The sequence below is a fragment of the Oreochromis niloticus genome, linkage group LG22 (assembly GCF_001858045.2).
Source record: "Oreochromis niloticus isolate F11D_XX linkage group LG22, O_niloticus_UMD_NMBU, whole genome shotgun sequence".
In the NCBI taxonomy this organism is placed as follows: domain Eukaryota; kingdom Metazoa; phylum Chordata; class Actinopteri; order Cichliformes; family Cichlidae; genus Oreochromis; species Oreochromis niloticus.
In genome coordinates this window covers 32,984,587-33,008,571 of record NC_031985.2, presented here as the reverse complement: position 1 = coordinate 33,008,571, position 23,985 = coordinate 32,984,587, and the positions used below count along the sequence as shown (strand labels likewise).

General features: G+C 39.3%; 2 protein-coding genes and 1 long non-coding RNA gene across 6 annotated transcripts; 2 read left to right on the top strand and 1 right to left on the bottom strand.

The window, feature by feature from the left end:
- The first annotated feature begins 24 nt into the window (after window positions 1-24).
- On the top strand, window positions 25-11,625 carry kdf1b (keratinocyte differentiation factor 1b). Of its 4 annotated transcripts, none has more exons than XM_025902217.1 (4): window positions 25-427; window positions 1,359-2,310; window positions 2,412-2,498; window positions 7,843-8,235. In XM_025902217.1, exons 2-4 carry the CDS (start codon window positions 1,365-1,367, stop codon window positions 7,893-7,895), a joined length of 1,086 nt encoding a protein of 361 aa, XP_025758002.1. In that variant the 5' UTR covers window positions 25-427; window positions 1,359-1,364; the 3' UTR covers window positions 7,896-8,235. The 4 variants fall into 4 exon arrangements, with proteins under 4 accessions (XP_025758002.1, XP_025758001.1, XP_025758000.1 ...); XM_025902216.1 differs by lacking the exon at window positions 7,843-8,235 and adding an exon at window positions 10,259-11,625 and having other exon boundaries at window positions 39-269; XM_025902215.1 differs by lacking the exon at window positions 7,843-8,235 and adding an exon at window positions 10,259-11,625 and having other exon boundaries at window positions 39-441.
- A 3,721-nt stretch (window positions 11,626-15,346) lies between these two features.
- Window positions 15,347-20,523, top strand: nudc (nudC nuclear distribution protein). Its single transcript, XM_003443751.5, has 9 exons — window positions 15,347-15,564; window positions 16,247-16,324; window positions 16,434-16,643; window positions 16,758-16,829; window positions 16,950-17,063; window positions 17,991-18,185; window positions 18,276-18,359; window positions 18,469-18,587; window positions 20,292-20,523. The coding sequence occupies exons 1-9, from the start codon at window positions 15,490-15,492 to the stop codon at window positions 20,341-20,343; spliced, it is 999 nt and encodes a 332-aa protein (XP_003443799.1). The 5' UTR covers window positions 15,347-15,489; the 3' UTR covers window positions 20,344-20,523.
- On the bottom strand, window positions 18,003-18,551 carry LOC112843484 (uncharacterized). Its single transcript, XR_003215845.1, has 2 exons — window positions 18,417-18,551; window positions 18,003-18,233 (listed from the first exon to the last, which is right to left on the bottom strand). It is a non-coding gene; the product is annotated as an uncharacterized LOC112843484 (long non-coding RNA).
- Window positions 20,524-23,985: the final 3,462 nt, after the last annotated feature.

Genomic DNA, 23,985 nt, shown 5'->3' with positions numbered 1-23,985 from the left:
AGCACCGGAAATGTGTCAAAAAATAAAAGTGTAAGAATTACATTTTATAATGGTAGGTTGGGTATAACTGTGCTTTAACTGTTGATTTTTTTTTTTTATCATTGCCTTCCTGAGAAAATTTAAGACGCCCGTGATGCGCTATTATCGTACAAAAGATACTAAATTACATTGACAATTTGACGCACATTTTATTTTGTAAGTCACTTGCAACCGGAAGACCAACCTCTAGCTGTAGCTACCTGGTGCGCGTCTTCTACCTTGACGCTCAGGTACACAGATTTGGTCGAAAACTTTGTTGAAACTGGCGTTTTTGGGCGAAATTCATACACGAAACGTTCGAAATGGATTACAATAAATAAATGTGTACCATAAAGTGGAGAATCTAGCAGTAATTCGGGAGACGGCTGGTGGACGCACCGTGTAAACTGTGAGTAATGTTAGGTGAGAAAGTCCTCTAATGGAGGAAACAGCCGCAATGACAAGTCGCCATGAAAGTGAAAATAATGTTTGTATTTGAGAGGAAATTCGACCCCATATGTTCCTAAAGTTACCGTGAAATCGAGTTTGTGGTTGGATAAAGACAAAACCGCAAAACTATAGTTCCGTTTGACTTGTTTTTCTAAAAGCTAAGTCATACTGTTGATAAATGTCCAGGCGTATATCGTCACAACACAGGTTGCCAAACACTACTGAAGAATTGCTTCATTGGGAGTTCATTGTCGTTTTCTAATAAGATTAATGTACTAAATAAATAAATAAATACAAATGTAAATATTTAGAATTTATAATTATACCTTTTTTTAAATTCGGCATTCATTCGTCTTTACTCAGGTTGTTTTAATGACTGGCGAAATAGTCACACTTGTTGTTAAATTAATTTTAATGAAGGCTTCTATTTTAGTAGATGTGGGATTCAAATTTATAACATATCCGTCGAGTAGCCTTCATCATTATGTGTTCGTAATGAGTAAAAGGAAATAACTCTATAATTCTGAAATGAATATAGGTGTGAATCACCGGGAAAGTGTACTCACTGGAGTTTCAATTAGTATTTTGTGATCTCCATGACATCATGCAGTATATTTGATATAAGAACGGGTAATTGTGTCTGACTGTGTGTACACATACTCCGTAAAACCTGTTGGGCTGCATTACCTGCCACCTGCGGATATTAGTTTCACGTTTGTTTTGAAGAGAAATGCCCTCAGGTGCTTAGGAGCACACTTATTTCCTGCTTGACAACGTGGATTTATAAGAAGCATTTTGTTTAGGAGTGCTATTTCAACCTTGTCTCATCATTTAATTGAACCTCAGATGACCAGTTTTTCTCATTTTTGTTCTTGGATTTTCTGATGCAGTCAATCATGTCTGCTGGCACCTCCAGCAGCCTTACGCATGGTTCAGGACGTGGCGCAGGCCACAGGCTTGGACCCAGCCGGAGCAACAGCCAGGGGTCGTCCTATGGAGAGCGTTGTGTGGACCCAGTTGAAGACAGAGCACGAAACCCAGAGACAAAAGGAGTCCACAAAGCTGACCTGAAGGATGCTAATGGCAGACAGTATGAGACCATTGGCTTCATTCCTGGCTCAGCTGAGCCATCCACTGCAACCCAAACCTGCAATCCATGCGCTTCTCCAAGAAGCTGTAGGACTTTTATATGTAGCATACTTACTTGCGGCCTGTACAGGGTCTGCCAGAACTCCATCCTCGCTCCATGCCTGGCACCGAAGGAGAGTTCACCAGATGAACCAGAGAGGTTGAGTCTCCAAGCTATGAACTCAAGAGACAACAAAGAAGAGTACACTGCAGAAGAACCCTGGCTGGAGGATCTCCACATTGCTGGAGTCAAAGTGGACAGCGCGATAGAGTATTTAGGTGCTAAAAGCAATCTTTCCACTTTGCCATACGTGCCACCTCCTGGTGTTCAGACACTACCGAGCCACCAGTCCCTGCATGAGTCTATAAGGATTGATGACTGGGAGGATGGGGAGGAGGATGTGGACTCCCTGATTACTAAGAAGCTGCTGGAGCTCTACTCTGAATATCAAATTGAAGAACTGGCCCGGTGCACCTCTGACTCGGTGTTCCTTAAAAAGAGCAAGACCATCAACCAGCTCATCAACTCACTGGCTGAGGAGCATAAAATGGATGAGCAGGAGGCCGAGTGTCGGCTGGTGCGTGGAATCATCCGCATTAGCACTCGGAAGAGTACGAAGAAGAGGCCACACATCTCCAGGAATGAGAGGACACTGTCGGACAGCGGAAACGAGACGATGAGGGAGAGCGAGTCCTTTTCAGTGAGCAACAACAGTAAGTCCTGACCGACTCCTTTACTACAGAAATATCAGTGTTCCTGCCGGCATCTAGGAAATGCTTCAAGTAACAATCTCATTTTTCTCTGTCTACCTAAGATGACTACAAATCAAATCCCAATATCCAAATATCAGATTTGACCTCCTCTGATCAGTGTGCCAGGGAGATTTGGCGGAACAATGGAGGTAAGAAATCTGCACTATTCAGCTTTGTTGAAAGTTTCTTCTAAACGAGCTATTCTGATAAAGTCAATTTATTAGACTAGCTCCACTATACAATAGACGATATAAGCCATTCAGTGTTACAAAGTAGTCAGAGGCTTTACTTAAATAAGAGTGCTAGTAAATAGAAACTGCAAGTAAAATCCGCAACACTGCTGAGAGATATTGCAGTCATGGGGTTACATAACATTCTGAGTGGTTTATTCATTATCAAGACTGATTATAGATGCTTCAGTCACCATGTGGTGACATAGATGAGGCCTGCTAAGGCTCTTCTATGTACTACTTACTATATACTAGAAGTAGGATGTGGGAGGAGCTAGAGCTGGGCGATAAAACGATAACGATATGTATTGCGAAATAACTTTTTCTCGATAGAAAAATTAAACTATTGCGATAGACCTCATCTCTCTTGTCCTCTAAAAAAAAAAAAAAAAGAACAGCCAATCCAAATTAAGTAGCGCAGAGCCGAACCAATCACAGCCGCAGCGTCACGTCACATGACTTGTTACGTACAGCACAAGCGCCAAGGCGCACATGTGTATTTGTTTTTGCAGCCGGGCCGCCCAGGTAATGAAGGAAATGAGTTTGCCGACTAGAGAAAAATCAACCGAGAGCGTGAGCGAAGGTTACCGAAGAAAAAACAGATGATGGTTCCAATGCTGGAGAGATTGTCAAACGGAAGGGCCACAGAAGTTCCGTAGTGTGAAGGTATTTCGGCTATTTCAAGTCTGACAAAAAACAGAGTAGCGCGCACTGTAAATTGTGCCGAAAGCAAGTCTGGATATACAATAAAGCGGTGCATGCTCAATCTCTGACTGAAAGCGCTAATTCGTCATTCGGCTTTTGTCAGACTAAAGTCACTGTTAAAACTGTTTGAAAAGCTAAGCTATACAACAAGGAGAGATTGATGCTACGTCCACACGTACCCGGGTATTTTTGAAAACGCAGATTTTTCTATGCGTTTGCACCTTTCGTCCACACGTAAACGGCGTTTTCAGTCACTGAAAACGGAGATTTCTAAAAACGCCTGCCAGGGTGGATATTTTCGAAAACTCCGTTTTTGCATTTACGTGTGGACAAGAAAAACGGAGAAAACGCAGCGTCAAAGGTGTGCGCCTTTTTTGACGTCACACTGTGCGCCACGTTATTGTTTCGGTGAAATGAATTTCTACAATACTGTTACTGTTAATTGTACTCTCTGCAGTGTTTAAATGCTTACATATACACACACAGTTACTGTCCCTCCACACATACGACTCGGTTCTGTTTCTATGCCCCATCTTTGTTTACTATTTCCTACCGAGGCTTCTAGACTTCTGATTGGCCAACATTTCTACACGGTTAGGAATATATCGCCACCTGTTGCTTTGGCATGTTCCTAGCAGCGTTTTCCTTCATTTCTGCATTTACGTGTGGACGGGATTATTTTTTTAAACGAAAACGGAAAATCTCCGTTTTCAAAAATACCCGTGTACGTGTGGACGTAGCCTGAGAATTTCCTTTTAGTTCTCAGTTTATTTGATATTGACAAAAGTTAGTCAATTTTGTCTGTTCTTCTGTAAAACGACCTAAGATTTATTTTTAGAATTAAAATTTTGTTTCTAAGTGGAATTGACAATTTAGTGGTCTGTTTTGTTTGTTCTATTTTGAAACTTAAACGCTTTAGCGGCTGCCTTTTGTGTAGTTTACAATATTTGCCTTTATCTGAAACTGAAGTCTCATGTTCCTTAAGTACATCTACCCTGTTGAACTTATTATGGGAAATAAATATTTTAATTAAAACAAGCTGCTAATTATTTCACATTTTACTTGTGAGCAACGGCACATTTAAATCTTACAAATATAGTTATTTGGCTTATATCGTGATATATATCGTTATCGCCTGAAATGAAAAAAACATATCGTGATATGAAAAAATCTTATATCGCCCAGCTCTAGGAGGAGCACAGGATTCAATTCAATCATTCAAGCTTTTGTTTTCTTTTCATTTATACTTTCTGTACCTTTTCTGTTTTAGAGCCTTTATGGATTAAAAAATAATGTGCGTCAGTGAATGTTACAGTCACACTTTGTCACATTTGTGCAGTTTAATCTATCAGTCAGTCAGGAACAGACATCTGCTGTTTTACACCAGTCAAAAAGTAGCTTTTGGAGCAGTTGCGTCATTTCTATTGAGTTGCTTCACTAAATTTCAGTGAGCGTGGAGCCCTTGCAGGTGGGGCACTGACAACTAGGTAAACAGTATGAAGTGAAATTAGGTCAGTATTTAAGTAATTTTCCAAATTATTTTGAACCCTTTTTATTGTTAGTGATTCATAAAAAAATATTATTGGGGCATGAACGTTTTGTGCCTTCAGAAGCGGGCCATGCCCGAACAGGTTTGAGAACCACTGCTTTACACTGATAGTTCATCCGTGCACTTTATGACTGAACAAAATTGTTAAAAATCTTGCTACCAAACATAAATTACACTGGCAGGGTGTTTGGATTATTTAGATAACCAAAAAAAAGAAAGCTAACATTTGTGATTTTTGACTAATCAATGTTTGTCATGATCTGGCTTTACCAATTATGTGTTTTTGTCATTAACTGGTAACTGAGTTCAGGCAATAGAAAAGATTTGTTTACAAATAGGTTAGCACTAAATTAAATATTTACAAAGACTAAGGAATACGTTTTTTTTCTAAAAGCATTTAGCAATTGGCAAAAATAAGATTTTCTCACACCTCACACCTTTGTTTCACCTTTCATTCTCTTTTTTCATGGCCCAATTCATATGTAATTAAGTTTATTATCACAAATCAAATAAAAGGGAATCACTGGGAGTTACAATAGCTAAATAACACATGCTAAATTGTATCAAAGGTGTACTAATTGCTTTATTCATGGGCTAATGTGAGATTCTACATGTGGGGTACAGTGTAACAATGAAGCATGGGGGGAATTCACTAGAAAGAAGACCTGTAAAAATTTGTTTTGTAAGCTGCAGTAGATTTGTTTTTTTGCATACAGGCTGTGATCACCTGAGCTGTGCTGTAAGCTCTAAGCTTTATTGCTCTTCGTAGTGTTAACTGAATTCAGTAACAGTAATCGCACAGATAAGCTTAAAGAGATAAGCACAGTTTCACTTGGCTTGGTGTAACTTTGACCATCAAAACCATAGCTTGCCCTGCACCAGTACAACATGCATTGCTGTGAACTTTACCACAACACTGCAAACTAGCCACTTTAGCCTGCACTGAACTGTACTGAACCCTCTATATTTTCGTCCAGCCTTATAATAAAAATATACATTATAGCTATACATGATGTTTGATCCAATATCTAATTTTAAAACTCCAGCATACTTCAGAACCGTACCTAAACATTAAATTTCAGATTTATTAGATGCAACTGAGCACTTTGAAAATATTCCCTTATATTCCTCTCCTGTCCTCTCGTTCTTACCATTCTTTCCATCTTTGAGAGTGAACTTCTTGCATATTTTTGTCCTTAGAAATAATGGCCGCTGTACTACATATTGTGGAACTGTTTGTGTTTGGTGCTGGGCTGTTGGAAACATTTTCAGATGGCTGCCATTTATAAACATTACTCCACCTATGCTTGTTTGTTTTTTGTAGCTCTAGCCAGAGTGGCAAATTTGTTGGCATCAGCAATGACACAGTGATGAGAACATAAAATGGATATTAATATGGATCCCACAGAGTTAAATTAATCTTTTGCCCAAAATGACCACAGTTTGCCAACAAGGGGCTGATACTATTGGCTCAGACTATCCACTATGAACTGAAGAATGGAGTGAATGGAGATAAATTGCAAAAGTGGTTCTGGACTGAACTTATTTCAGTATTTTAACAGTCTTGTTTTTTTCTAACAAGGAAGATAAAATTGCACATAATACTGTAGCATTGTGCTGTACATAGATTGGGTGGAATGAGATTTGCAGCATATTGTGATAGAAGCATTTCACTTAATTTCCCTTAATTCAAATAACTAGTTAATAACTAATAACAAATAACTAACTTATAATCATGGTAAAGTCACAACAAACATTTCAAACAACTTGGTTCGTTGCAGCCAAAAGTTCCTGTTTGATGTATGGGATTTAAATTACCGTATGAATGCCCAGAAAAGTGGTTTATGGTGTGTCATGTCACTGATACTTACAAAAGACTATTTTAAAACAAATAAAACACCATTAAAAGTTATTAAAATATGAACTGAACTGCAGTACTGTGTAGCACTGTTTTAGCTTTTCTCATATTTCTTTATATTTTTGAGGAAAATAGGTGCAGCGATTTATTGAAACATGGGTAAACATATATGGAAATACCATGTGCAAAGCAAAAGCAGAGTGTACACGTCTAACAAGTTTGGAATGACTACCTTTATTCTTTAAAAAAGCCTAAACCATGTTAGGGAAGCTTTCTTGTCATTTTTTAATCTACAGGATTCTTGAAAAACATTCCAAAGCTCATGTTTGGATGTTTGCTGCCTTTTATTCCTTTTTTTTTTTTTTTAATCAACTTGATCTCACACTGCTTTAATAATGTTGAATTCTGGGGAGGCCAATCCATGCCTGACAGTGACTCCATTAATGCTTTTACTGCATTAGCAGTGGGTTTGTGGTCGTTAGTGTGCTTAAAAAAAAAAAAAAAAAATGAAGTCATTGCCTGTTAGATGATTTTCAGATGGTTTTACATTGCAGTATCTTAGATACTTTTCAGTGTTCATAATTCATAATTAAAATTCTTAACACCACAGGCTTAAATGCACTCCCATATAGTAATGTTGGAAAAATTGCACAAAAATATATTTTGACTTTAAATAAGGGTATGATCATGATATGTTGTACAGCTCTTCTGTAGTCATGGTCTACTTTTTGTTGAGTGGCACTGGTTTCAGCAGATTTTGATTTTTGGTTTAAAAGATTTAACATGGTGGTTAGCACTGTTGCCTCACAGCAAGAAGGGCCTGAGTTCGATTCCACCACCTGGCCAGGGCCTTTCTGTGTGGAGATGCATGTTCTCCCTGTGTTTATGTGGGTTCTCTCCGGCTCCCTCCCACAGGGGTTAGGTTAATTGGTCATACTAAATTGCCCGTAGGTGTGAATGTGAGTGTGGATGGTTGTCTGTCTCTATGCGTTAGCCCTGCGACAGACTGGCGACCTGCCTCTTGCCCTTTGGTAGTTGGTATTCCAACTTTTGTCTTGTCAGTCCACAGAATATTTTCTCAAAAGTCTTAGGGATCGTCAAGATGTTTTTTTTTTTAGTAAATGTGAAACAAGCCTTTGTGTTCTTTTCAGTCTGCAGACCAACAATGGATGTTCTTTCTCTTTGTCATATTGTGGAATCATGAACACTGACTTTCAGTTTTTGAAAAGTTGTTCTGGGTTCTTTTGTGTTCTTTTGTGAGTCATCGGTGCAGTCTTGGAGTATTTTTGATTGGCTGGCCACTCCTGGGAAGGATCACCGCTTTTGCAAGTTTTCTCCATTTGTGGAAATCATTGGAGTATCAAAGTCTTAGGAATGCCTTTGTCGCCCTTTCCAGACTGATACCTGATAGATGTCCATGACTGTTTCTTATCAGTTCTTAAGTAACTTCAGATCGTGGCATGATCTGTTGTTTTGTTTTTGGTTTTTTAGATCTTTTAGCCAGCTTCATCTGAAATGTTTAAATAAATTTTATTAAGCAACACAGAGTGTGTGTGTATGTTTTGCAGAATTTGAATCTGAGCAGAGAGTATAGCTCTGTACAATTAAGAATTTGTCCTGTTATTTCTATCAGTATTCACATCATCAATAAACACTGGTTCCACTGGCAGCCATTCATCCCAATGGCATAATGTTGCCTCCACAATGTTAGATAATGTGGTATGCCTTGGATCACTAGATCATGAGTCATTTCTCTCCTTTTTAATACTTTCCTCATCATTCTGGTGCAAGTTAATCTTGGTTTCATCTGTCCAATTTTATTTTTATTAGGTTTTTAGATGTCTAATTAGCACTTCTGTTCTTGAATGTAACCAGTGGTTTGCACCTTATTGTAAATTATCTGCATTTCCATTCATGAAGACCTCTCTCATTTGTAAGACCTTGAGGGTTTTTGACTTGGTTACTTGTTCTGAAATCACATTTTCTTATATTCTGTGGTCTTCCGGATCTCTTTGGATCTCATATTGACAGATCCAGTGAAACAACAAGAAAACAAACTTCACATGATGATGAAACTGATTATCAGTCAATTGTTATTTTCAAGCTTCTAAAAATGAGGTCCTAAAAAAATAGCTGTAATTTCTTAACTGTTAATTCAGCACTTATGTTGAACCTTTTGAATTAAAACTGAAAGTTTGCACTTCAATCATATCTTGGTTGTTTGAGCCAGAAGCAAAACTACAAAACATATCATGCAGTTATGTGCTTATCTGTATAACATTAGCAAGCAATTTTCATCTTTTATATAAAGAAATATACATACAAGTATTAAGTAGGTAAGAAATACAATTCAAGAACATTTTTAAAATTGTCCACATTTAATGGACCATCCATCTAAAAATTTCAACAAAATTTTGCATTACAATGTACAGGTGACAGAACCATGGAAAGGTACGACACCGTCACATGTGGAACTAAGCAGTAGTAGCACTTGCTGAGATCTGGAAACATTTACAAACATATATTTCCACTCCTGTGTAGAAAGCTTACACCACTACACCAAGAGTAGCACAGTGGTTTATTGAAAATATGACTTCTGTCAAGTTTTAGACATTTCTATAGCCATAAAATGAATACAGGCCTTTTGACACCAAGTACTCATGTTTCTAAGTAGATGGTGATTCACACATGAGCTGAGAAATGAGAAAAGGAACTAACAATAATCAACAAAACTAAGCAATTATTAGGACCTTTAACAGCAAGTGGTGTTTAGGTGTGAAAGGCACCGCTCTGGGTGAGCAGGTGGCGTGGACACCTAATTTTGTGAATGCAATAACCTGAGAACAAGCAATGTAGGATCTTCAAATTTATACGATAGGTGCATCTACTAAAAATCTTGGTGACCTCAACCTCAAGGACAAAGATAAAATATTCTGAAAAACTTGTGAATGCAATACCTCACAAAGCAAGTTACCTAGGCTTTTAAAATTGATACCATATACTAAAAATCTAGGACGAGTTTGAATCTCAGCGACCTTGAGCTCAAGGTCGGAGGTCCAATTTTCTGAAAACCTTGCGAATGCAATAACTCACAAACAAGGTGACGTAGGATTTTGAAATTGGTATGTCTACTAGGAGGCTGAAGGGTAGCACTGGTGGTTGCCAGTATTGTTATTTGATTGTGTCCTTCCCTGCAGTGTGAGTGCTGCCTGTCGATGAGTGGAACAGTGTGAAACCATAGTCAGGATTGTGTTTTGCATAACCCGTATGCTGGTTTAAGTGCATCCTCTTCCATTTGTATGTGCAGAGAAACAAACACAACAGGAAACCACACAGCAAACTTTACTCTTGTGTGCCAAAGGTACCTAAAAAACAAGTACTGTTGTGTTGTTGCCATTTTTGCTTGCAATGGTACTGAAAGTATCAGTTTTGGTGACTTTACTCTTACTGCCACACAAACATTATGTGTATTGTCTGATTTATGATATGCAAGGAAGCAAAATCAGTCTGCCATGTTTTCATGTTCATGCTCATGATGACCTTTCTTTCTGTTCTGTGTTCTTGCAGGTCACACTTCTAGTTCCCCGACATCATACTCCACTTCACACACAGAGACAAATTCTTCAGGTGTCCCGCTGATCCGCACCTATGTGAGAACATGATTCACTCACCACATTTTTCTTTATTTGTCAAACTGTGTCCAAAAGGTGACATACGGGACGTCGAAAGGAGACCCTACTTGCACACAAGTGCCTGGCTGAGCCAAGCTGTTTGCAGAGACCGTGGCTTTGCTGTGGCAAAAAAGGAAAATGTGAAGTTTCACATTGTCGGAAGGACTTCAGTGAACTCAGGGCTCTGTGTGTAGATATTTCTGATTCATAAATGTTATGTTTGTGTTTGAAGGATTGCTTAATGGGGAGCTTGCCCTGCAGGCAGACGTCATCAGCAGCTCTTAGGTGTTGTATCATACATGTTGTATAACCGTCCCCTCGTCCTTGAAGGAGTTAGGATCCTAAGAGCTCGCTCTCATTTTACTCTTAGATTTAAAGTTTGTCGTTGGTGTTTCTGTTGTTTTGCACATTTCACATGCCTTCATTATCATTGATTTGATTTGATGAGTATATTTTTGCTTTCAGTTTTGTGGTTATGTCGCAAATATATAGTTAATGAGTCTACATAATGTTCTGATAGTTTCCAGAATTTGAATAATTTCAGATTGGCTAAGGGAAGCACCTGGATGGTGTCACTGCATACTTTCTGTGTAGAGGAAAAGTAGAGTTTTCATTGTAACTGTATTGTGTTTCGTTAAGTCCAATTGGAAATACAAGTTGAAGGCTGCAAAAAAAAAAAGCCTTCACCTGTCTTTTTTTTAATATTTCATATCATTAGTTAATATTCAGACAACATGGAATGTGTTTTTTGTTTTGTTTTTTTCAGATCAGTTTATTATTTGTTTCAAAACATGAAGTTTATACCAAGCTGATAACTCAGAAGCTCATATCTTAACTGTGTGTTGGATACATTTTGATTGTGACTGTTTTACCGTTTGCTTTCAATTATCAAATATTATATGAGCCAGCGTGATCTGCAGCTACACTTTAGGTTGTATCGTGTGCCGTAACTTATTAGCGATGTTTATCCCAAGCTGACTCATGAAGTGAAGGTGTGTTTTCATGACAACAAATGTAATGGCTGTATTTACCCCCGGGTCCTGACGGGGATTTTCCCAGCTGAGTCACTGAGTCCATTTTTTTTTTTTTCCCTTTAGCATTATCAGTTTATGGTTACAGTTGTTAAGGAACATAACTGTAGTAATTTAATACAAATGGTAAACTAGTTCACGTATTCCACACAATGTGTCACCCACGATCTGTTTTACTTGCATGTGTAAAGAATAACAATTTTTTGTAGTCTTTCTGTAAAATCTACCAGAATACTTGAGGTTTTTGTAGAGCCCAACCCCAGCATGGTTAGAATGGAATGACGGGAAACTTGTTCTGGTTTGGACCATGAAGGCCAAAATTTAGAAGAAGTAATGAATTGCTGACTATATCTATCGAACTATACTTCTTACTTTACTGAAAGGGTTGAATTGTCTGGTGAAGCCTTTTGCATTTTGTTGCTAATGACACATTATAGCTGTAGCAGATCGAATGTTTGGGTGTTTCTCTTTGTTTTGTTTTTTTGTTTTTCAGCAGAAATATGTTGTATCAGGAACTAATTTCTGATATCAGATGTGTCTTTTTTAATAAACCAATAAAGATTATGAAGTGGAACAAAAACAGGATGTTTTGTTTGTCACATAGAGTATGATGGCCACATGAGGGAGTCAGAGCGTGCATTATTTTTGACAGTCTTTTCTCTCTTTCTTTCTCTGCTGGAGTTCCTGCATAATCCTAGCTAAGAATAAGATCATGTGTTTTCAGATTTGTTGTTTATTTATTTAAGTATAATATTGACATAAGCAGCCATTGGGGGGGGGTTGTGATTTTCCTGACACTTGTATGAACACTACATTAAGTCTTTGTGGACAAAAAGCATCTCTCTTAATAAATGTAACATTTTTGTATTGCTTACAAGGTTAGCTTATTAAAAAAATGTTGTACTCACAAATATACAATGATTAGTGTATAATTATGTCTTCAAACAAATTGTTCACAGCCATCTTAAAAACAGTGGAGGAGATGGACTTTGCATTTCCATTTAATTGCGTTTTATGTAACTAGACACCGGCCACATAAGTACTATGCCATAAGTTACTTTTCATTTAAAGATCACAAATAACCCTTTAAAACTCTGTATTACCCTTTAACAAAGAGATATTTTCATCATCTCTTTCTCTTTAGGTCTTTCTCCCTCTCCACCACTGCTCTCTTGCACTTAAATTGCGAAGGATAAGAAGTTATAATTCAGTTCACTGCAATCTGCAACCTACTGATATCTAGCAGTGGTATTTTACACACTGTATCTTTAAGCCCTAAGCTCATGCACAGATGTTCACTAATCATATCAAACAAATCCAAAAGGGAGCGACATAAAACAGATCCGACAGATATCAGACACAAGAAAATCAAAGTAGAGACAAACTAAAAATAATGAAATTTCATACAAGAAATTGACAGGAAAACAGCTAACTTACGAAAGGAATGATGTAAGCACAGCTAGGGGAAGGTGAGTACACAGGTAATTGCTCAGGTACTGAAAAGACAGAAAACAAAACAAATAGTGTCTAATAGGATATGTTTGTGCATTTAACATTTAACGTTGAATTTGACATCTGACTATGCTAAAAGCTATGATTAACGGGAATGAGCACTCTGCTATGTTTCGCATCTAATGTGTTGTGGTCGTACTCCCCATCCTTTCCAGCTCTATCACATTTCCCCCTCTGTTGTCGTCAAATAATGGATTGCTCTTGAGACCACAGTCACCTAGCAATATGAAGCAAACAACTGGGGATCAACCTCATTAGCTGTCAAGTATGTCTGGACTTATGTCTCCATTAAGGCGAAATTATCGCTGCCGAGACACCGTTATGTAGTCTATGCACCGCATTTTAGTTACCTACTATACTTTGAAGATGAGGTGTGCTGTATGGTGCTTACCTACAGAAAAAAGAAAACCTATGGAAAACACTGAAACAAGACAAAATTACAGTATGCACTGTCTGCTATGTGCTATGTTCTCCTATATGTATTGAAAAGCTACTGAATATACAAGAGGGAAATTAATAAAATTATTCAACCAATAATCACATGAGCCTTTGAGACAACACAGTCTTATATTATATTATATTATATTATATTATATTGTCCTATCTTAGCACTGCTGATGCTGTTTTTGCTATGCCAGCCTTTGCTGTAAACTTTTAAAGTGGTCTTGAGCAATAGTTCTAGTTTTTCATTGTTTCATTCAGTGGGTTTTTTTGTTTTGTTGTTTGTTTGTTTTGTTTTTGTTAAGTTACTTAAGGCTAACCTATGAATCATTTAAGCATAGAAAAAAGCATTTAAGAGATGAACCACTATTGGGAACCACTGTTGTGTCTACACTAGTGCTGTCAGCGTTAATCTCGTTAAAATGATGTTAACGCCATAACCGCATTAATGTGGCAAATCTCCGTTTGTGAGTTAACGCGGATCGGCCCATGCGTGGGGCTGCATGGCGTCAACACGTTAGTGAGCTAACCGCGCTAACACGTTGACGTCGTGTGGAAGGAGTTGAGTGAGGCCATGGAAAAAGACTTTCAGTCTGTAGAGAAGTGATTCTGACAAACCATCTGGTGATTCAGGAGGGGAAATTAGTGCTCTGCTCACATGTGAATAATGCAAGTGGAGTGGTGCTGACTTCAACTGATATAGGCAAGCAGTGGAAGAAATACTTTAAGGACCTCCTTAATCCCATTTACACATTTTCTGTAGAGGAAGTAAAGTCGAGTGGGATGATTGATCCATCACTGGGGGCAAGTTCACTGAGGTAGTTCAACAGCTCCTTGGTAGCAGGGTCTGTGGGGTGGATGAGTTCTTTAAAACCTTGGCTGTTGTAGGGCTGTCTTGGTTGACACGCCTCTGGAATGTTGTGTGGAGATCTGGGGTGGTGCGTCTGAACTGGCAGACTAGGGTGGTGATTCCTATCTTTAGGAAGAAGGACCAGAGGGTGTGCTCCAACTACATGAGGATCATACTCCTCAGCCTCAGTGAGAAGAACTATGCCAGGCTACTGGAAAGGAGAGTTCATCTACTAGTCGAACCTCGGATTCAGGATGGACAACAGTTTGAGGCCATTGTCCTCAGCTGGAAAAGGGTGGAGTGCCCACTCCAGGTCAGGGAAAAGATTCTGCCCCAAGTGGAGGAATTTAAGTATATCAGGATCTTGTTCATGAGTAAGATGGGTAGTGCAGGTGCAGTGATGTAAACTGTCTGTTGTGATGAAGCGAGAGCTAAGTGTAAAGGCAAAGCTGTTGATTAACAGGGGATCTACATCCCTACTCTTACCTAAGATTACAAGCTTTGGGTAGTGACTGAAACAATGAGATCGCAGATACAAGTGACACCAGTAAGCTTTCTCAAAAAGTTGTCTGACCTCTTCCTTAGAGATAGGATAAGGAGTTTGGTTATTCAAGCAGGTTTCACAGTAGAGCTGCTACTCCAATGTGCCTAGAGTGCCTCCGAGGTGTTACAGGCATGCATATCCTACCAGGAGCAGGCCCCAGGTAGACCCAAGACGCACTAGAGAGATTATTTTTTTCAGCTCGCCTGGAAATGCCCCTGGATAAGGTGGAGTTTAACTAAGGTTGGAAATTTGACTTTTTATATTTTCATCTTACTTTTTATGGCATATTTTATACTTGTTTATGTCTGTGATTGTGTTTAAAAAAAAGAAGAACAAGTAGCTGCTTAAACCTCCATTTTCCAGCAAATTGCACCTATTATTTCTACCTATCCGCGATAACATGGCAGCAGGCTAGATTTTATTATTATTTTATTCCAATATGTTAAACGATTAGCATTCAACTGAATAAATTTAAAGTTTCAATCATAGATCCGTTCTCTTCTCTAGAATATTCTTACTCTTCAAATAAGCCCGAGTCCCGCCCTAAAACAGCGCCTTCCATTTATTGGGTGCCTTAGCTATCAATAATAGTGTGTTGCTCCAATTGGTCGAAACTAGAGCAAGAAGGGGGTTGTTTCCAGGAAGTGTTCAGCGTGACTCTCACAGAACAGCTTTGCTTTCTTTCTAACAGAACCTGCTTTGCTTGATTTTTGCGCCGGTGTTCCGATTCCGTTTCTCAGTCAGTCAGCATGGGTGAAGATGAAGAAAAATATGACGGCATGTTGCTTGTTATGGCGCAGCAACACGAAGGAGGGGTACAAGAGGTAAAGCAGTGCATCGCCGTGCTAACATGCTAAAGCTACTGTACTAACGCTAACGTGGTTAGCCTGTAAGCTAGTATGTACACCGTGCCTATGAGCAGTCACAAACACGCACAAAAAAATGAATGTTTTTAACTGTTTTGCAAAGTTTAGAAAATGATTTTGTTATTAATAACCATGGCTTTCGTGGACTAGCTTAGCTGCAAGCTGCGGAGTGTTCTGGTGAATTTGGCATACATGTGACTAAGAAGGCAGCACAACTTAGCAAAAAATGAACTTAGTTCTGTTTGAGCATGTCTATTAGATGGTCCATGTTCCTGATAGAAACTGTTAAAAGTAATGTTAGTTCTACAAGTAAGTTTTGTACTGTAGTAATGTGACGCTGTGCCCTGGACGGGTGAAGGTTCTGGAAGAAAATATATTTGCTAAAAAGAGACCTGCTGTTATGAGGAAAAGGTGAAAGATGTGATCTGGAAACTGATGAAGCGAAATGAATGTTTGGTTACAATGATGTTTTTTACGAGTGGTGATCACAGAGACACCCAGCACAGAAAAGGAAGGCTCTCCAATCCAAGCAGTAATTTATTTCAGTCCAGTCTCGTCAACACAGTCATAAGTCCATAATAAAGCTGTAATCTGTTATATGGATTTTGTAACTTATTCTTGACCTATTTTCTATCAACAGTTAGTAAACACATTTTTCAGCTTCCTCCGCCGCAAAACTGATTTCTTCACTGGTGGTGATTCAGGTGCAGCAGAGAAGGTGAGCATTGCTGTTCCATTTATACCTCGTGTCACATTCAAGATTTCAGTGATAAACACAGAACTCCACCCATCCCTCAGTTTTAATTGAAATCCCCTATGTTCTTCAGCTCGTCAAGGATGCCTTTGCTCACCACAGCAAGTTGGCGCTGAAGGCCCAGAAAGAGAAGCAGATGAAACAAGAGAAAGAAAAAAGAGAAAAAGCTGAAAGAGCGGCCAAGCTTGCAGAGGAGGAGAAGAAAAAGAAGAATGACGACGGTCCAAGAATCCAGGAGCTGACAGACGAGGAAGCAGAGAAGCTTCAGACTGAACTTGATAAGGTGAAATACGGATTTTCTCATTTTCTGTCACCAGTGTGTCTCTGAAATGGTTAAATTAAACTCTGAACTGTTATGTCTGTTACTTAACTTTATGTCTGGCTTTTTTTATGCTAGAAAAAGAAGGAAGAGGAGAATACAGCGGCGGCAGCAGAGATGTCATCTGACAAAGCTGAGAAAGAGAAAGGCGTGAGTGAGGAGTTTGACATGTACCTTATTACTTAGTGTTGACTAAGCAGTAAAATGAAGTGCACTTAATGTTTTTTTTTTTAATTAACGCTTATTCATGTTCATTTTCTTTTCCTTCAGTCGGACTCTGAAGGAGAGGAGGATGAGAAAGACAAAGATAAACTGAAGCCTAATTCGGGAAATGGAGCTGACCTGCCCAACTACAAGTGGACACAGACCCTGTCTGAAGTTGATGTGAGTTTTTTCTGGTTTCAGCATCATGCTGGACTTTACCTCTTCTCAGCTTGTGTTTACTGAACATCTGAATGGTTCTTTGAGCATCTCTTACCCCTCAGCTTCTCACCATACGTACAGCTCCATCATAATGTTGTTATTACAGCTCAGTAATGTCACCTTTGCCTGAGTTTGCCAGATGGATAGCACAATATTAAAACCATCTTAATGTTTCCTGTGCATTGCCCTGTGCCTCTTTCTTTCAAGTGATGTGTTTCCTTAAACAGCATGTGCCAGAACACATTTGTATTTGTTTTCCATTGGACTCTGCAGAAGGGAAAAATGACACTGCTCTTTTTATGTGAATTCTACATTATTATTCCTTCCAGTTTTATTCAGATATGCCAAGACTGTTGTGGAAAGAGTCAGAATGCATACAGAATACTGGATAAATAAAAGGTGCTGGAAGTTGTCTTAAATGTCTTTTAACATCTGCCATTACATTTGAGTACCACCTAATGTGTTTGGGGTTGTTATAGCAACATGCAAGAAAGTTCCGTGACATCATTTGTACGCGACACAAGCGCAAAAATGGAGGGTGTCGACCTAATCTTATACCTCCTGCTCGGTGCATGACTCAGAGACCACAGTGTTGTTTCTTGTGTGGCCATATTCCTCGTTGCCAGGTTTCAAGGGCAGTTTTAATTTTCGTAAGGCGACACTGTCGTAAGTGATTGGCTAGTCAGTGGTACCACACAATCAGTGGCATGCAGTCTGTTGGAATCACATTATCAGATCTACCGAGATCACCGAGAGCAGTGGAATTTCTTTTCTTTTTTTTCTGTGCAGACGAGAGTTTTATAAGCTTATAAGAACACATGTGCGCCTCTACTTGCGATTTAGTGCACATGTGTAATTAAAATATTAATGATTAAACTCCTCCCACAGGTGGCAGTGCCCTTTAGTGTGAACTTTCGCATTAAGGGCAAAGATGTAGTTGTGGACATCCAGCGGCGCTCCATCAAAGTGGGCCTGAAAGGACATCCTCCAGTTATTGATGGCCAACTCTACAACGAGGTGAAGGTAGAGGAGAGCTCCTGGCTCATCGATGATGGCAAGGTGGTTACTGTCCACTTGGAAAAGGTAAGAAGACGTGTAGATGTGTGGCACACTGTGGAATTATTCAGTCAACTGGAGAGAGAGAGAGTGTGTCAAATCGTATTTTGATTTCAGATTAACAAAATGGAGTGGTGGAGCAAGATCGTCACTACAGATCCTGAAATTAACACCAAGAAAGTCTGTCCCGAGAACTCAAAGGTAAATGCAACATTCACACGAACTGTTTGTTGTAAAAGAAACTAAAAGATTACTGACAGGTGTGGATCTTTCTGCTCCTTCCTCACTGTGCGTGCTTCCTGTTCAACAGCTGTCAGATCTGGATGGAGAGACGCGTGGTATGGTGGAGAAGATGATGTACGACCAAAGGCAAAAATCAATGGGCCTCCCTACATCTGAAGAGCAGAAGAAACAAGATATCCTTAAAAAGTAGGTTCCAGTGTTGGTGCAAATTTTGTGTCTGAAGGCTACAGTAGACGCTAATAAACATCTGAATAATGGAGCCGTCTACTTTTGACCCACACTGTGGGTAAAGTAGGCACCAGTTTTTAAAAATTAAAGAAGGATCCAAACAAAGCTGCAGGAGAGATGATAAAAAATGAAATGTCATGAAACTAAGTTTATCACATTTTAAAGACGGCAAAAAAAATGGGGAAAAAAGATGGGAAAAGAATCAGTTGCCTTCACGTGAAATTGCAAAGATGTTTCTCCTGCAGGCATGTTTTGATAGTGTAGTGAAATGAACTGATACCACTGAGGAAAAAAGTTTGTAGTATACTTTGGAAATTAGTAATAAAATATAAGTAAGTATATCCCAGTCAGTGAAATTGCCAAGAAACAATGTTACAAATAGAGCTGCAGTAACATGGTGTGTTTGTTGAGGCAGTAATATTTAAACAGTATGTATCCCAGTATCCATGTCAAACTGGGTCTGTGTGTGCGGTACGGTAAAGATGACGAGTCTATCATGTTTGAATCCGTACATTAGGGTTCTTCAAAGGAAAGTTAACATGCACTTGGAGCTTTATCCAAGAATTTAATGGCACAGCCTTACTTCTATCTAAAAGATAGACTTAGCTTCTGGATCTTAAAAATTAAGCCTTAAAGCTGCAATCTTTTTAATGACCACCAGGGGGCGATACTTGTCTATGGAAACATCAGCCTCAGGCTTGATTTTTGTGTGCTCAGTCACACGTTCTGGGTCATTTTGAATATAAAATGAATTCAGTTGTGTTGATTTTTGTCAGTGTGTCATGATGATTAACCACGAAGAGCTCATTGATTTATGAGCACATGAACCCAGTTTTGTTTTTGTACACAAATAATAATGATATATGAAGCTTTCAATTTCACAGCAATCGGTTTAATAAATGGAAACTTTGTTTTAGGCAAACAATAGATGGTAACAATTAACATGACACAATTTCCTGTTTCTTTGTTTAAAAATTAACTTAAACGAAATAGATTGTGTACTGCTAATTTTCCTCTTATAAAAATTCGTCCATGTAGGAATTTTCCTGAGTGGGGGGAAAATAAAACAAACAAACCTCAGACTGATGTTTCAATGAATGTATGAGTCAATGGTTCCTATGCAGCTTATTACTGTTTGTTGGGAATGACCCCTTTCCCTCCTCTGCTGTCTGCTGAAGCCCACTTCCTCTTCTAGCTTGTTAAAACTGCCTCTGAGGATCTTGTTTAATTTTATAAAGGTTAAACAATACTACCATAGGGAGCGCTGTGGAGGTAATTGGTCTCAGAGTTTCTTTAGTGACACAAAGGTCAAATTGTGTCTGTCCAATCAAACATGTTGTGTGAAGGTGTCATTTCAGACGAAGCGTACAGCTTTATATTCTTAGTAGAATTAAAATAAACATTCGCTTTGCAGCTGCAAACAGCAAAAAACAAGGGCTTTTCCTCTGACCAGCCTGGAATACAGAAAGTTTTTAGAATAATTTCACTTCGTAGAAATGTGAGAAAACAGATGTAACGTGCTCTGTTCCTTCCAAAAAACTTGAACCAACTGTCATGATCCATAAATGAACGAATCTCCCATTCACTGACTTCACAGGCTGACTGCACCTCGCCTTCTCACCTTCCTTTTGTTTCTGACTCTGACACCTTCTGTCTCTGCAGGTTCATGGCTCAGCACCCAGAGATGGATTTCTCTAAAGCCAAATTCAGCTGAGGCTTTCTGTTGTCAGAGGCTTTAGATTCACGGTTCATGTAAATGACACCGGAGCTGACATCAGGCACCAACCAACTCCCCCTTCATCTCTCTACTTGGACATGCTTGTGTTGACGTGCATGTCTGAAGTGCATAGATTCATGTTTAAATCTAAGAGTTTGATAACTGTAACAACAGTGTTCTTCCTTTGCATGTTGTTTCCATATTTAAAGATGTGTCTGGATTTTTTTTTTTTTTTTTTTTTTTTTTTTAATAAATGGATTTAAAATGTAATTGAGTTCTGTTTCTGAACCATCAGCCTGAAGGAGTGCGATCATAAAACCAAGAAGCCTTTTCCTGCTCCTGCTGTGTAGAATTTGGATGCTCACAACACTGCAGTTCCAGTGCATGAATAATTGGAGCTAATTTATCTGAATTTCAGGGGCTGGACCACATCTTGGAACCCCAAGCGTTACAAGCCGTTCGTTTTGCTTCGTGCCCCACCCTCACCCCCTCTTTCAATTCATTCACTTCTCTAAAATGGACCTAAATGAGGATGTGGTCCCAGCTAGTGAAATGCAACGATAACATAGAAAGGTTGAATAAGATGTTTCATTTTCAGCCACAAGAGGGCAGTGTCCTCGTGAAAGATCAGGAGAGCGTATCAAAGGCTGAGTGTTAGGTAGTTTTTGAATAAAGGAGGACACATCCTATCAATCTGATAGGAAACAGTAGAAGATGGCATTTTATATTTTAACTTTAACTATTACGAAAGAGTCACTAAATAGTTAAAATCTTAATTCTGAGGTAACAGTGAATAAGGGTGTAGCCAATTACATAGGTTTTTGTTTTTTTTAATAATAAAAGAACATTTTTTGAAGTTAGCTTTATTTTACCTCATTATACTTTGTAGTAAATGACACATAAATATCGACTATATCTGTGACCACATATGGATTAATGAAACGGGAAATCGCACTGTGATGAAAAAGAAAATCCTTTAAATAAATTGTTATTCAGTCAATGCTCAGATTTGTTTGTTGTTTGCAGCCAGAGCAAAAATAAGCATCTGTGTGTTCTTGAGCTAAAATAAAATGTTTAAAAATCAACTCTTTCATCTTGTAAGATAAAGTAACTGGACTGGCTCTTATATCGCATTTTATTCACGATGCCTCACTCACACAAGGAACTTTTTTCTGTGCTGACGTGCTGTCTAACATTCTCACGTTCACACTTGGATGGATGGATCGGAGAGCAACTTGGGCTCAGTATCTCACCCACGGGTATTCGGCATGCAGACTGGAGCAGCCATATATACATATAATTATTCTAACTAAACTCCCTGACTATTAGATGACCTGCTCTATCTCCTGAGCTACAGCCACCCTAATTATATTCCGAGTGGTTGTGTTTGCAAGTTCTGACCAGTTATATATTGTACAGATGTTACAGAGCAGCCAAAGGTGTTTCCACTCTGTACTGTCTCTGGACTGCAGCCATCCATCATCTAACCAATCTGCCAAGTTCTACTCTTGAAGTTGTTGGTGCTGGGATGCAAACGGTGCTGCTGATAGCAGTGAGAAATAATTAAACATATTAAATGCATCCATTAAACCACATTGCTCTCTGAGGACTATCAGCCAGGCTATAACCAACAAGTCAAAGGCAGGCTGTCTTACTGAGACCACGCTGGATATCATGCACCTCTGCTAAATGTTCCTTCCCTCAGGACCAGTTTGCTTACAAGTCTTTTCAGCTTGTGTGACTGTCCACAGCTAACTGGACTGGGCTGTCAGGATGGTGAGAGGCTGTCAATATCACTACAGCTACCAGAGGGAACATACATTAGCTTATGCTGGTTACCAGCTCCTCCTAATGTGTGAAATAGCTCATGTAGTTCAAAAACACTGTGCAGTCAGCAGCCTCATCAGGCTATCAGGCCTGCTGTCTGCGGACCACAGGTAACTATGTCGGAGCTTACATTTTTCTCAGTAGTTTTCCTGCAAGCTCAGTGCCCTGTAGGAAAACTACGGGGCACTGGGCTTTCATTTATACTGTCATGGCTGTCCAGTGGTTGACTGGATGGTGTTAAAGTAGCAATCACAAAATCACAAAGTGGCCAGCTTGAATTAGAAAGCACCGAGCTTGTTTAACACTTATACCAACTGTGATAACCTTTTCAGCTTTGAGGCTGATTGAAGAGAACTTTAGACAAGCGAAATAGTTTTTGGTAACTAGACCCTCCTCATTATTAACAGTCAAATATTCATTAGTGCTTTAAATGCCATTTTTATTCTGTTCCCAGCTTTATGTCTCCACTCTCTCCATTGTGAGTTTACACCCTGACATAGTAGCAGGTTGAATTCAATTGGTGCCATATATTTTAGTGAGAAATGTCTCTCTTCCTCTTTCTATCTAAGCCATGTGACGTCTGAGCTCAGTCAAACTATAGACGAAGAAGAAGAAACATAATTAATCTGGAAAGCTCTCTGTCAGTGACCAGTGAAGTGTGGGATACACAAAGCTTCAGGTCACTTTGGTCGCTGGCCATGTCCCAGTTTTTATGCCACTGGAAATTTGTATTACACATATTTGCATTGCATTCACCAATCAAATTTTAAAAAATGGAGCCTATATAATACAGTGTGGTCTATTAATCAGCTGCCAGAGCTCATAATTCTATGAAAATTACTATTATCCTAATTCATTTACATCTTATTGCCTCTGGTTGTCTTTTCATGTTCAATATTTTTGTAAATATATATTAAATATCAGCAGTTTAGTTTTTGAAGTTGCTCCATCCTGGTCAAAGAAAGTCACCCTGAAGACTGATGGGACTGTGGTTGGGTGGAGCGGTGGTATGACTGTGCAGGGGCTGAGGGCACGGAGGAGCCAGAATCTGCTCAGCTGACAGCAATGTCTCACCAAGGTACCAGAATTTCTTCATTAACAAAGACACACAGACATCAGAGGGACGGGGTTGGGGTTCTGGGGTGGGCGAGGCGGGCGTTCTGCAAACACACCTCCTCACCGCTGCACTGACTCGCTGTTCCAGACTTGGCGACTTGTTTTTTTGGCAGCAGCCTCTCGTAAATCAGCCACGAGGCCCGTAGCACAATGTGACTCACCGTTGCAGTCATGGTGTTTGTGAGCACTGTTTCGCCTTCTTCCGTAAGGCTAATTGGTGGAATTATTCCTGGAAGTGGAGGATGGATACGTGAGGGTACACCAGGACAAAGATGGGATGGGATTAGGAGAGGCTGTCAGATTTTGATGTTCATGGTGCATTCATAGACGATAAAAACAAGTTTGACATTGCCTCTTGTCTGCATCCAGGTTCCTTCTGATAAATTTTAGTTGATTCAGACTCTACACGTATAAAACTTTATAATTAGACCTCTCAGAGCCAATCCAGCATGTGGATGTGTTACTTAGAGTCCTCCATCCTCCACACCTGGGTGCTGAGCACACTCTGTAAAGCGTATTTGGAGCACACACTTCCAGGGGCGGAGAGGAGGCTGATGTGCAAAGTCAAACTCCAATTGTCAATTAGCAAAGGCCAACACAGGCTGCAGGCTCGGGCGTACAGAGCAGATCAGCCATCGTGGAGGACAAAGGCTTCAGTCAGCAGAGGGTCCTCTGGCCAACACACACACACAAACA